This window comes from Elephas maximus, chromosome 6 (genome assembly GCF_024166365.1).
Source record: "Elephas maximus indicus isolate mEleMax1 chromosome 6, mEleMax1 primary haplotype, whole genome shotgun sequence".
NCBI classification, from domain to species: domain Eukaryota; kingdom Metazoa; phylum Chordata; class Mammalia; order Proboscidea; family Elephantidae; genus Elephas; species Elephas maximus.
The window spans coordinates 62834851-62846541 of NC_064824.1; the positions used below are offsets into that span (position 1 = coordinate 62834851).

Below are 11691 nucleotides of genomic sequence, written 5' to 3' on the forward strand. Positions count from 1 at the left end.
CCTGGAGGCCAGGAGACCTGGAAAAGCAGATGGTGTCCTATAAGACAGAGATTCTGGCACTTGCCTAACTCTATTAAAGTAGTGATATACCACGTGACTATTAGGGATTTAAAAAAAAGAGCAAAATAAAGGGTTGCTCCTCTCTCTGACACTTCTGCTTTGAGTATAACTTGCATCCACTTTAGCACAAAGGAGAAAATAAATCCAACGACTTCTATAATTATCTTGACTACTATTGACTCAGTTGGACTAAAACTATGGCACATCCATCAGGCCTGGGAATGGAAGGGTGAGAGCCATTTTCACATCTGCAGCTCAATTTCCTGTTTTTCCAGCTCATGTAAACTGACATGACTGTAGCAGCTGTTAAAATTTCGGTTCCTATTCCCCTTGAGAACAGAAAAGAGACAAGGATGTCCTTTATCACCACTCTTATTCAATATTATACTGAAAGTCCTAGCTAGAGCAATAAGGCAAGAAAGGGAAATAAGGGTATCCAATTTGTAAAAAAATAAAATAATTTTTTTTTTTTTTTATTTGTAAAACTATCCTTATTTACAGATGACATGATCCTATACATAGAAAATTCCAGAGACTCCACAAGAAAGTTACTGGAACTAATAAAAAGATTCAGTAAAGTGGCAAGGTACAAGATAAACACACAAAAATCAGTTGGGTTGCTCTGTACTAATGAAGACTCTGAAAAGGAAATCAAGAAAACGATACCATTTACAATACCCCCCAAAAGGATAAAATATCTAAGAATATACCTAGCCAGGGACATAAAAGACTTATACAAGGAAAACTATAAAATACCACTGCAAGAAACTAAAAGATCTTCATAAATGGAAAAACATTCCACGCTCATGGATTGCAAGGCTTAAAATTGTGAAAATGTCACTACTACTATGATGGTTAAGATTGTGTTAACTTGGCTGGGCCATGAGTCTCAGTGCTTTGGCAATTGTATAATGTTGTGATCGCTTACCTATTGAAATCTGATAGGTGATTACTGCCATGATGGAATCTGCTGAGTGGAACCGGAGGGGGTGGGGTCTGTGGCAGCTCACCATCCCCTCAGCCTTCATCTTTCCACCCTCCTCCACCTACTTCATTTCCGCTCACCTTGCCAGGGCTTTTGCTTGTTCCAGATCCTGCGCCTTGCTCCCATTCGTCTGGCCTCTGGTTCCTGGGACTTTGGCTAGTGGCTTGCTGGCTGTCTTGCCCACCAGTCTTGAGATTTGTTGATCTCCACTGCCTGTAGCGGTACTGCTCTCCAGCCTGCCAATCTTGGGTTTGCCAGCCCCTGCAGCTACACGAAGGGGGAGAATCCGCTTTCCTGTCTCATAGCCTGGCTAACGTACAGCCTCTAGGGGCCACGTGAGCCAGTTCCTTGACATAAATCTCTCTCTCTCTTTCTCTCTCTATATATACGTTTTGCTGCTCTGGAGAACCCAGCCTAAGACAACTACCACAAATGACCTACAGATATAAACCCAACCTGATCCAAATCCCAACAATATTCTTTAATGAAATGGAAAAACTAATCTCCAACATTACATGGAAAGGAAGGAGACCTGAACAACTAAAGCAATACTGAAGAACAAATTAAGAGGCTTCACCCTTCCTGATCTCGAAATATAGCCACAATAATCAAAACAGCCTGGACTGGTTCAAGGACAGACACAAAGGCCCATGGAATAGAATTGAGAATGCAGAAGTAAATCCAACCATCTATAGGCAACTTATCTTCTACAAAGGGTCAAAGTCCACTCAATGGGTAAGAAACTGTCTCTTTAATAAATGGTGCTGGCAAAACTGGATAACCATATGCAGAAAAATGAATCAGGATCCATACCTTACACCCTCCTCAAAAACTAGCCCAAATGGATCAAAGGCCTAAATGTTAAAGCTAAAACTACAAAATTCCTGGAAGGGAACATAGGGTCAAAACTAGGGAACTTAATTTTGTCATAAAAAACTTATCAGACAAAATAAAAATGCATCAATGAAATAAGATAAATTAGATAACTGAGACCTCCTAAAAATTAAACACTTAATGCTCATCAAAAGACTTTACCAAGAGAATAAAAAGAGAACTGGGAAAAAATCTTTGGTGACAACATATCTGATAAGGGTCTAATTTCTAAAATATATAGAAGGCATCAATGACTCAACAAAAAGGCAAAAAATTCAATCAAAAAATGGGCAAAGAACATGAACAGACACTTCACCAAAGAAGACATTCAAGCCGCCAACAAATACATGAAAAGATGCTCACAATCATTAGCCATTCCGGTTGCTTTTGAGTTGATTCCGACTCATAGCAACCCTATAGGACAGAGGAGAACTGCCCCATAGGGTTTCCAAGAAGCAGCTGGAGGATTTGAACTTCCAACCTTTTGGTTAGCAGCTGAACACTTAACCACTGCACCACCAGAGAGATGCAAATCAAAACTACAATGAGGTATCATCTCATCCCAGCAGAAATGGCACTGATCAAAAAAAAAAAAACAGAATAAATGCTGATGAGGTTGTGGGGGGACATTTTTTTACATTGCTGGTGGGATTGTAAAATGGTACAACCACTATGGAAAACAGTATGGTGCTTCCTCAAAAAGTTAAAAATACTTTATGATCCAGCAATCCCACTCCTAGGTATAGATCCTAGAGATGTGAAGTAGTGACACAAATAGACATATGCACATCTATGTGCACTGTAGCATTATTCACAACAGCAAAAATATGGAAACAACCAAGGTGCCCATCAACGAATGAATGGATAAACAAACTGTGGTACATAAATACAATGGATACTATGAAGCTATAAAGAATAACAAGGAGTTGTAAAACATCTTACAACATGGATGAATCTGGAGAACAGTACGTTCAGTGAAATAAATCAACCACAAAAAGACAAATACTGTATGGTCCCACTATTATAAAAAACCAAGAATAGATACACACAGAAAGCAAATTTTGATGGTTACCAGGGATGGGAGAGAGAAGGAGGGGGAATCACGTTCTAGATAGTATAGACAGCTGTTACTTTTGGTAATGGGAGAGGCAAGACGAAATATGAGTGAAGTCAGCACAACCCTACTAAGGTAAATAAAGACATTCAAGAAGCACACAAGAAAAAGAATGATTTTGGTAAATGCTATCACATCTATGATTTGATGTGACATTCTCACTACCACGCAGCCACAAACTTCATAGCTTTAATGGGGTTACTTTTTTTGCTAGAGAGCAGGCAAGGTTTAGGAAACGACCCAGTTTGGGAGCGTACTGCGCTTTTCCGCAATGAAATTCCTGCAAGAAGGGCCTCTGAGCTTTATCCTCAAGGAGGATATAATGGCATGGAAACATACAAATCTAACCAGGGCATTACCCAACACAGAGCACCAAAAACATTAGGAATTCAAACAGCCTAATTAATGGCATGTGAAACAATTCTGACCTCTGTAAAGCACTGTAACAATTGAAAATGTATTAAAGTTATGAATAGTGTTAAGTTTTCAACTTTCTATAGGTTGAGCTACAGAGGCCATTTCTCCTGCCTTTACATTCTTTGCTGTCTTAATACGGAGGATGACCACCCCAATTAAAGCACTTTCATTGTCAAACTGCTACACAATTAAACTCCATAGCTTTCTTTATGTCTAAAGGCAATAAGTGGTTTTATTTATATTATTTACTTAAATTTATAAACAGCACTGTGAACTTAAACTAAGCTTACATTAAACTTAAAATAACCCAAATGCATGCTAGCATTTTTTTTAATGTGGTCATAACAACTAGCTGGTCTTTGGGAACCTCTTCCAAGGGATTCATTCCTTAGATATGAAGTTTGTATGCAAAAACTGAAGACATTTGGCCTTTTATAAATAGTCCTGGGAAACTTCTTTCTCCCATACTCACTTTGTTTTTACTGTAGCAGATGGGGAAAAATTTAGCAAAGCAATGTCATAAAAAAAAAAAGTCTTAGAACAATCTATACTACTTTTAAAACACTAAAAGCCTAAGAACATGAAATAAAAATAACACAAAAAAACTTGCCAAGAAATTACAAGGACGGTTTGACTTATAAAATAGGCATAAACTCAAAAAAATGAAATAAGAACTATTATCCTTTGTCCATCACCTTCTGGGTAAATTTGTTTCTCTTTTTCCTAAAAGTTGTTCTAGCACAGAAGTCTAGATCTTCTCTTTAAAGACAAACCCAAATATCTTATGTCAAAATTCTTAAATTCACGCCAAGGGGGCAAGCTCAGTCTTTACTTGGAAAAGAAATCAACCACAAATCACTACTATGCAAAATCCTTTACTATAAGATATACCTTGCTTTAGCAAGCACAGTATAAATCATTTTGTTCCAATTTATATTTAAGTTCAATACTTAGAAGTGTCCTGCAGTAAATAAAATTTTAATTAAATAATATCTCATGGATTTTATAAGTTGGGCCAGGAGGTCGACAAACTTCTTCTGTGAAGGGCCAGAGAGTAAATGTTTTTAGCTTTGCAGGCCATATGGTCTCTGTCTGCACTACTCAATTGAAGTGTGAAAGCATTTGTAAAAAATAAAAAAACCAAACCCACTGTCGTCAAGTCAACTACAACTCACAGCGACCCTATAAGACAGAGTAGAACTGCCCCATAGACTTTCCAAGGCCGTCAATGTTTCCAGAAGCAGGCTGCCACATCGTCCTCCCACGGACTGGCCTGTGGATTCAAACCACTGACCTTTTAGTTAGCGGCTGAGAGCTTAATCACTGTGCCACAAGGGCTCCGTGTGTTCCAGTCAAACTACCAAAGCCGCTGGAGAGCACAATCTGGCCTGAGGGTCCAAAGTTTGCTGACAAACGAATTAGCTGATTGTTTTTTAAACATAATATTTTTACATACAAATATTTATGTATAAACACAATGTTTTTAAGTTAGAAGCAAAGTACCTTTACCACAGCATGTTCCCTTGGTGTTGTTTTTTTTTTTTTTTTTCCTGCACAGCTACAGATAATTTCATCAGTAAAGTTCTAGAGATTGGAAGCTAATCTCGCAGAGTCTAGGAACAGCCTTTTACATACAATAAGTGTCATGTTTGTGAATAATTAACCAAATGAAGAACAGTTGTCTCAATAACATGCGGGTTGACATTTATTATTACATAAATATACCCGGCATTTCAATAATAAGGCAAGGTTATGATACTGTTATTCAGTTATTCTCTAACTCGGAAGAAATCAGACTTTGAAGGGAAAATCTAGCACTGTCTTAAAAAACAATTTCATTTTTCATTTTTTGGTAATCAAAAATTCTTTTTAAATATTCTGTAAATAAAATTGGAAACCCTGGTGGCGTAGTGGTTAAGTGCTACAGCTGCTAACCAAAGGGTTGGCAGTTCAAAACCACCAGGTGCTCCTTGGAAACTCTGGGGGGCAGTTCTACTCTGTCCTATAGGGTCGCTATGAGTTGGATTCGACTCGACGGCACTGGGTTTCTGGGTTTGGGTAAATAAAATTAATAGATGCCTAGTAGCAAAAATAAGTTCAGATTTTTGTCCCATGACCAAAGGAGTCAACTAGTTTACTATGAGTTAAATTAAACTGTCCCAAATACATGAAAATGTTGAATACGGTTTTGAAGACATAAACCAAATATTTGAGCTCCTTTTATATGCTGGAAACCTTGGTGGCATAGTGGTTAAGAGCTATGGCTGCTAACCAAAATGTCAGCAGTTTGAATCCACCAGGCACCCCTTGGAAACCCTATGGGGCAGTTCTGCTCTGTCCTACAGGGTTGCTGTAAGTCAGAATCAACTCTACGGCAATGGGTTTTTTTTTTTTTTATGCTAGGTATTGAGTTCTTTCTTTAGCACGCATTAGAGTTTTTAAATATAAAAAATATAAACATTTTTGTTGGCACAGGACAGGAACCATCCCCGAAGACAACTCATGAGACATGAAAGAGACTGGACAGTGGGTAGGAGAGAGATGCTGATGAAGAGCGAGCTAATTATATCAGGCGGACACTTGAGACTGTGTTGTGTTGGCATCTCCTGTCTGGAGGGGGGATGGGAGGATAGAGAGAGTTGGAAGCTGGCAAAATGTCACGAAAGGAAAGACTGGAAGGGCTGTCTTATTAGGGGGAGAGCAAGTGGGTGTATGGAGTAAGATGTATATAAACTTATATGTGACAGTCTGACTTGATTTGTAAACTTTCACTTGAAGCTCAATAAAAGTTAATAAAAATAAATAAATAACCCTCACCCTATCCTGAACTTCATCCAAACACTAACCATAACCTTAACCCTAAACCTAAACCTAATCCTAACCCTAACTCTAACCCTGACCCTAAATAGATCACTAACTCTAACCCTAAACCTGAACCTAAACCTAAATCTTACCCTATACCTAACCCTAAACATAACCTTAACTCTAACCGTAATCATAACACTTACCCAAAACCCTCACTTAACTGTAATACTAACCGTAACCCTCATTCTAACCCCTAACCGTATCCCCCAACCCTAACCCTAATGCTAACCCTAGCCCTAACCAGAACACTAACCTGAACCCCTAAGCCCTAACGATAACCCTAACCCTAACCAAAAAATAAAATAAATATAAACATGAGTTTTTTTTTTTTTAAATTCAAGACAGTGCATGGTAAATCCATGTTTATTTGTATGGCATTAGTAAAAAAAAATCCCTTAACCAAATCAGTATAATCGACAGCAGCAAACATACTGAGTTGCAGTTGGCCTAGTGTTGGTGAAGAACGTAAGTTTGAGGGCAAAGTTTGTGTCTATTACTCTTCCATGGCTTAGAGTTATACAATCTTGAGTACATTAACTAAGCTCTCTAAGCCTCAGTTGAAGGAGCCCTGGTGGCACAGTGGTTAAAGCACTCAGTTGCAACAGAAAAGTCAACAGTTCAGACCTACTAGGAGCCCCGCAGGATAAAGATGTGGCAGTCTACTTCGGTAAAGAATACAGCCTTAGAATCCCCATGGGGGCAGTTCTAACTTGTCCTATAGGATCGCCGTGAGTTGGAATCTACTCAAGGCAATAAGTCTGGTTTCTTTTGGCTTAATATAAGAGAGTCGCTATGAGTCGGAATCAACTCGACTGCAGTGGGTAAGATAAGAAACTTAGGTTATTCACTAACTGGGTATCCAAGGTAGAGAGGAAAATCACTTTTGGTGCTACCCCATCCCCTTATAACAACATTTAAACTTTCCAGCTAGCGTTTCCAATAGTACTGATTTCTTTAAAATCAGAGTAGAACTGTGCTTCATAAAGAGTAGAACTGTCCTTCATAAAGTTTTCAATGGCTGATTCTTAGAAGTTGGTTGTCAGGCCTTTCTTCTGAGGCACCTCTGGGTGGACTCAATCCTCCAATCTTTCAGTTAACAGCCAAGCTTGTTAACTGTATGCACCACCCAGGGACACCATACATATTATATTGCTGTTGTTAGTTGCCATTGAGTCAATTCCAACTCATGAAAACCCCATGGGTGCAGAGTAGATCTGCTCCACAGGGTTTTGAAGGCTGTGACCTTTTGGAAGCAGATCACTAGGCCTGTCTTCTGATGCTCCTCTGGGTAATTTCAAACCACCAACATTTCAGCTAGTGGTCAAGCCCCTAACTGCTTGTGCCACCCGAGGGCTCCCTATATTATTTATATATATATAAATCTTCATGCAAATTTCATGCAAACTATTGTGATTGTCAGTGGCTTTAATGATCTAAACCCTTAGCCACATTTTAAAGGCCAACAAACAAGCCCTTGATATAGAACAACGTACATAAAGTGAATTATTTCGCATGGTCTTAAGAAAGGAGTCCACTCTAGAATGTGATAGGCAGTGCATTGGAGTCCCAGAAGAAAAACACTGAAGGCCATCCGTCACTAGATCAGACCCCTTGAAGACTGGGACTTTCCAGTGCACGACTGTGAAGAGACCAGAGGGTATTGTTGCCTCCACTGAAAAGTGAGAAAAATGCCACCTGTCCCACACAATTCCAAATACTGTATGATACTAAAGATGAGGTAAATACGTGAAAGTGCTGGTAAAAAAAAAAAATTTTTAACTATCCATTGCAATGTTATAATTTAGAATGTTTCAAAGAAACGGCCAAGGGGCCATGAAACAATTTCTTCATATTTGAAAAGTTAGGTAAAGCAGTTAGTTTTGTACATTCTTTTGAAGCAAAGAATTTATTAGTTGAAACCTTTAAGCGCTCAAGTAAAATTTGCAGCATTTACTATAATTACGCTTATCACTAGAAAACTCTTTCCACTCCATCACAGAGCCCTTTGGTATCACACAAATACTCAAAGGTATCATTTGATTTCTGAACACCCATGGGACACTTTATGTACGTGGATATCCATACTATTTTTATTTTTGTAAACAGTACCTTAACCTAATTCTTACTTTTGGTCCATTTTAAATCCACCAATTCAGTCCTTACGTCTTATTTTTGGTACCTGCATACATTTCAATATGCCGTGAACTGTTCATCTTCATTTACAGCTCCGTTTAGAGACCTTGTTTTTATGTGTTTATACACAATAACATGGAACATATGAAAGAATATATGGCAATATCTAAACAGTGGAAAAACCTGGGGGAAAAAAGAGGAAAGGCAATACTGCTATGGGGGGGTGGGGGAAAGGAGCTAATCAGAGCAAAATGAAATAATTCATACATTACACGTTTCCTCTATGTAAAAAAATTATACTAAATATCTTTTAGTCATGTTGCTTTGAGACTTCTCCATGTTTCAAGACAACTGCCAATGTTCGCACGGCCTCTGACGAATAAACATGCTATGACTTGCTCCTAAGGAAACGGCTGTCATGTTCCAGGGAAAAATGACTTCTCTTTTAAATTAGGAAAACTTCACAACTCCCATTCATTTGATACAAAGTCAATTTTTCCTTGACTTTTTTTTATTTCTAACATATTCTTTTTAGGACATTTCTGGGTTCAGATTAAGGATGAATGAAAAGAAACAGAGTTGAAACAATTGTAGGAAAAAGTTATACTATGTCAGAGGGGTTTCAAAACTCAACTACCGATCCATGCTATTCCTTCTCTGTTTACCAAGACGAAGGTTATCTTCAGGTTCTCCCCCATCTCTTGCAGAACTACCTGTTCTCATTACTGTTTACCCAAACGCTCAGCACAGTGATTATTAGCATATTTGGCAGGAAGACATGCTTCATTTAATATTAACTCACCATGTGACAGCCCCTTCCCCTCCAATTTCTCCACAAACACGTGAGGATACAAAGAAGAGTACAGTTGTTTGCAGTCTGACTTTGCTCTTGCCTTTGGCATCAGTAATTGGCCACAAGCACACACACCCCCAATCGAGGCTCGCACCCTGCCTGGTTCCGGAACTGTCATGCAAGCTGACAGCTGGCACACCTGTGGCCCTCCACTCGCTCACAGAAAGCCCCTTCCCACAGTCACCCTGTTATTGCTCGCCTGTGTGGGCCTCAGCCTTTGGCCAAGGAAACTTTTTTTCTCCTTCACAGGAATTCACTTACAGGTATCGCCCTCCTCTCCTCCAGAGCCTCAACAAGGGGCCCTTTGTTAAGATTTTTGCTCCCAGACTCCTTACCCAATTCCTAGCATTCGGCTGGCCTTCAGCAACCCAGCGCGGCCCCAATACGAAAGCGTTCAAAACCACCAGATTCCCAACACCAGGCGGTCTCCAACGAGGCCGAAAGGAGGCAGCCTCCTCGCCTGCGTGTCTGATGGCCAGGGAGTCGCCCACCAGGTAAACTGGTTGAAGCCTCGCTAGCATCGCCCTCCCGGGTGAGTGAAGGTGAGACGCTCCAGGCTTACCCTGAGGTGGTGGCGGGCGGCAAGGGCGCCGCCCGGGCGTCCTCCGCGCGCGGGGCTCGGCTGTCCATCGCCCTGCGGTGCGCTGCGCGGGCTCCAGCTCCAAGTCGGCGCGTCACTGCTGGGGTGGGAGAGGCCGGCCGGTCAGGGCGGGACGCGCGCCCTTCCGAAGCCAGAGCCGGGCTGGCCACGCGTCAAGAGCCCGCCCGAGCCACCGAAGCCCCGGGCAGACCCGCCTCCCGGGTGCGCTTCCACCTGCGGGCCCAGACTCCCAGCCCGCGGGCGCCGCCGTCGCAGGGAGCGGCGGTGGCAGGAGGCGGCGCTGCAGCCCCCGCCCCGTGGGGTTTACTGGGTAGCCATTTGGCGCCTCCGGGGGAGGGAGAGGCGCTGGCCTGGCTGGAAGGAGAAGGAGCTGGGAAAGACGCTAAGACACTGCCGCCACGCCGACAGCGCACTGCCAGGCTGCCGAGCTGCCCAGACAAAACTTTTTTCGAAAAAAAAAAAAAAATTGGGAGTGTTAATCTCTTTTCCACCCAGGGCTCCTACTTTCTTTTCAAAAGGAGACAGTGGCTCGCCTGTTCTCTCCCGCGGCTTCCTCTCCCACTCTTCCCTCCCCCGTCCCGCGCGCTTTCAGTTGGGCTCTCAAGCCAGGACTTGAATGGAGGAGAAAGCGGCAGCCTCGCGGTGGCTCAGCCCAGCCGCCGGCCGGACCGAGACAGCACCTCCCCTTGCCCGCGGGCGGAGTGCACCGGCGCCTCTCCCCAAACTCGTACACTCACCCTGCCCCATTTCCCTGCCCAGGGCCCGGGACCTCGCCGCCACCTCCGCCGCCTAGCCACCCTAAAGTGGGGACGAGTTTCGACGGCATCGGGGCGAGAGAGGCAGCGAGCCGGAGAGAGGGACGGGGCGGGCGTGGGCGAGGACCGAGTTGGAATTTCCTCCCCCCCAGGGCTTCCAGTCTTTGGGGTCCTCCTGGGGAAGCCGAACGCCAATGAAGCTAACGGGCGAAGTGTTCCCATTCCCACCACTAGGGTATCACTTTAGGAAAGCTGGCGCGCCCAAGTCAGACAGGTGGGGGGCGGGGATGTGGAGAAGGAGAATACCTGCCCTGTGAGGTCTGGAGGAGTGGACCTGGGCCACCGCGGAAGTGCGGAGAAAAACTCACAGAACAAGGCTTGCAGCTTGCCCTCCCAGCAGCCTGACCTTCCACGTTCGGGTCTTTTTTTTTTTTTAACTTGACCTCTTAGGTTGCTACTCATTAAAAGTGCACCTGTGACACTGTGGCCTTCTTAATGGATAGCAGGTTTAATGTTGCCCTGTCTCTACAGGCATAATTTTTTTTTTTTTTAAGCCTATAAAAAAAAAAAAAAAGCCTATAGCAGCTGTGAAATGAAGGCTGGACAATATTGTGTCTAATGGCAATCTGTAAGCCAAGAATTGAGTGATAAATCTAATAATTCCCCTTATCTCTTGGTAGTTTTACAGGAATAAAAGAATCACGAAGACCCAGCTGTGTGCTTGTTTATAGGTTTTAGTTCTCGCGTGCTTTTTCTTCAGGTGATTCTTTACACCTGGCAAACAGGTATATTTGCATAACTTGTATATATAGTTTCAACAGCACCAATTGCTTTAAGGTGCTGGCCATTTTGATCAGTCCAAGAGCTTGCTTTCATAAAATAACTTGAAATTAACTTAAAAATGCAGTTTGAAAGTAAAAATATTTGGAATAATCTAATAGAGTTACACCAAGGATCATTCTGAAAGGAGCCTCTACTGTAATACCAGCATCAAATAGCAAATCTGTTAGGCACTTCACCCTACTGATAAGAAGC

The 11691-nt window shown here is 42.1% G+C and overlaps 1 protein-coding gene across 6 annotated transcripts in view; it reads right to left on the reverse strand.

The window, feature by feature from the left end:
- COBLL1 (cordon-bleu WH2 repeat protein like 1) overlaps positions 1 to 10832 on the reverse strand; it is a 183517-nt gene extending 172685 nt beyond the window's left edge. For 4 of the 6 annotated variants that reach the window (XM_049887328.1, XM_049887327.1, XM_049887326.1 and 1 more), the window contains exons 1-2: positions 10639 to 10832; positions 9863 to 9980 (exon numbers count right to left, since the gene is read on the reverse strand). In XM_049887328.1, coding sequence (XP_049743285.1) covers positions 9863 to 9980; positions 10639 to 10648 — 128 coding nt within the window. In that variant the 5' untranslated portion in view covers positions 10649 to 10832. Of the gene's footprint in view, positions 1 to 9862; positions 10390 to 10638 lie in introns of those variants that run through there. The other 2 variants (XM_049887329.1, XM_049887330.1) reach the window with 2 other exon arrangements.
- Positions 10833 to 11691: the final 859 nt, after the last annotated feature.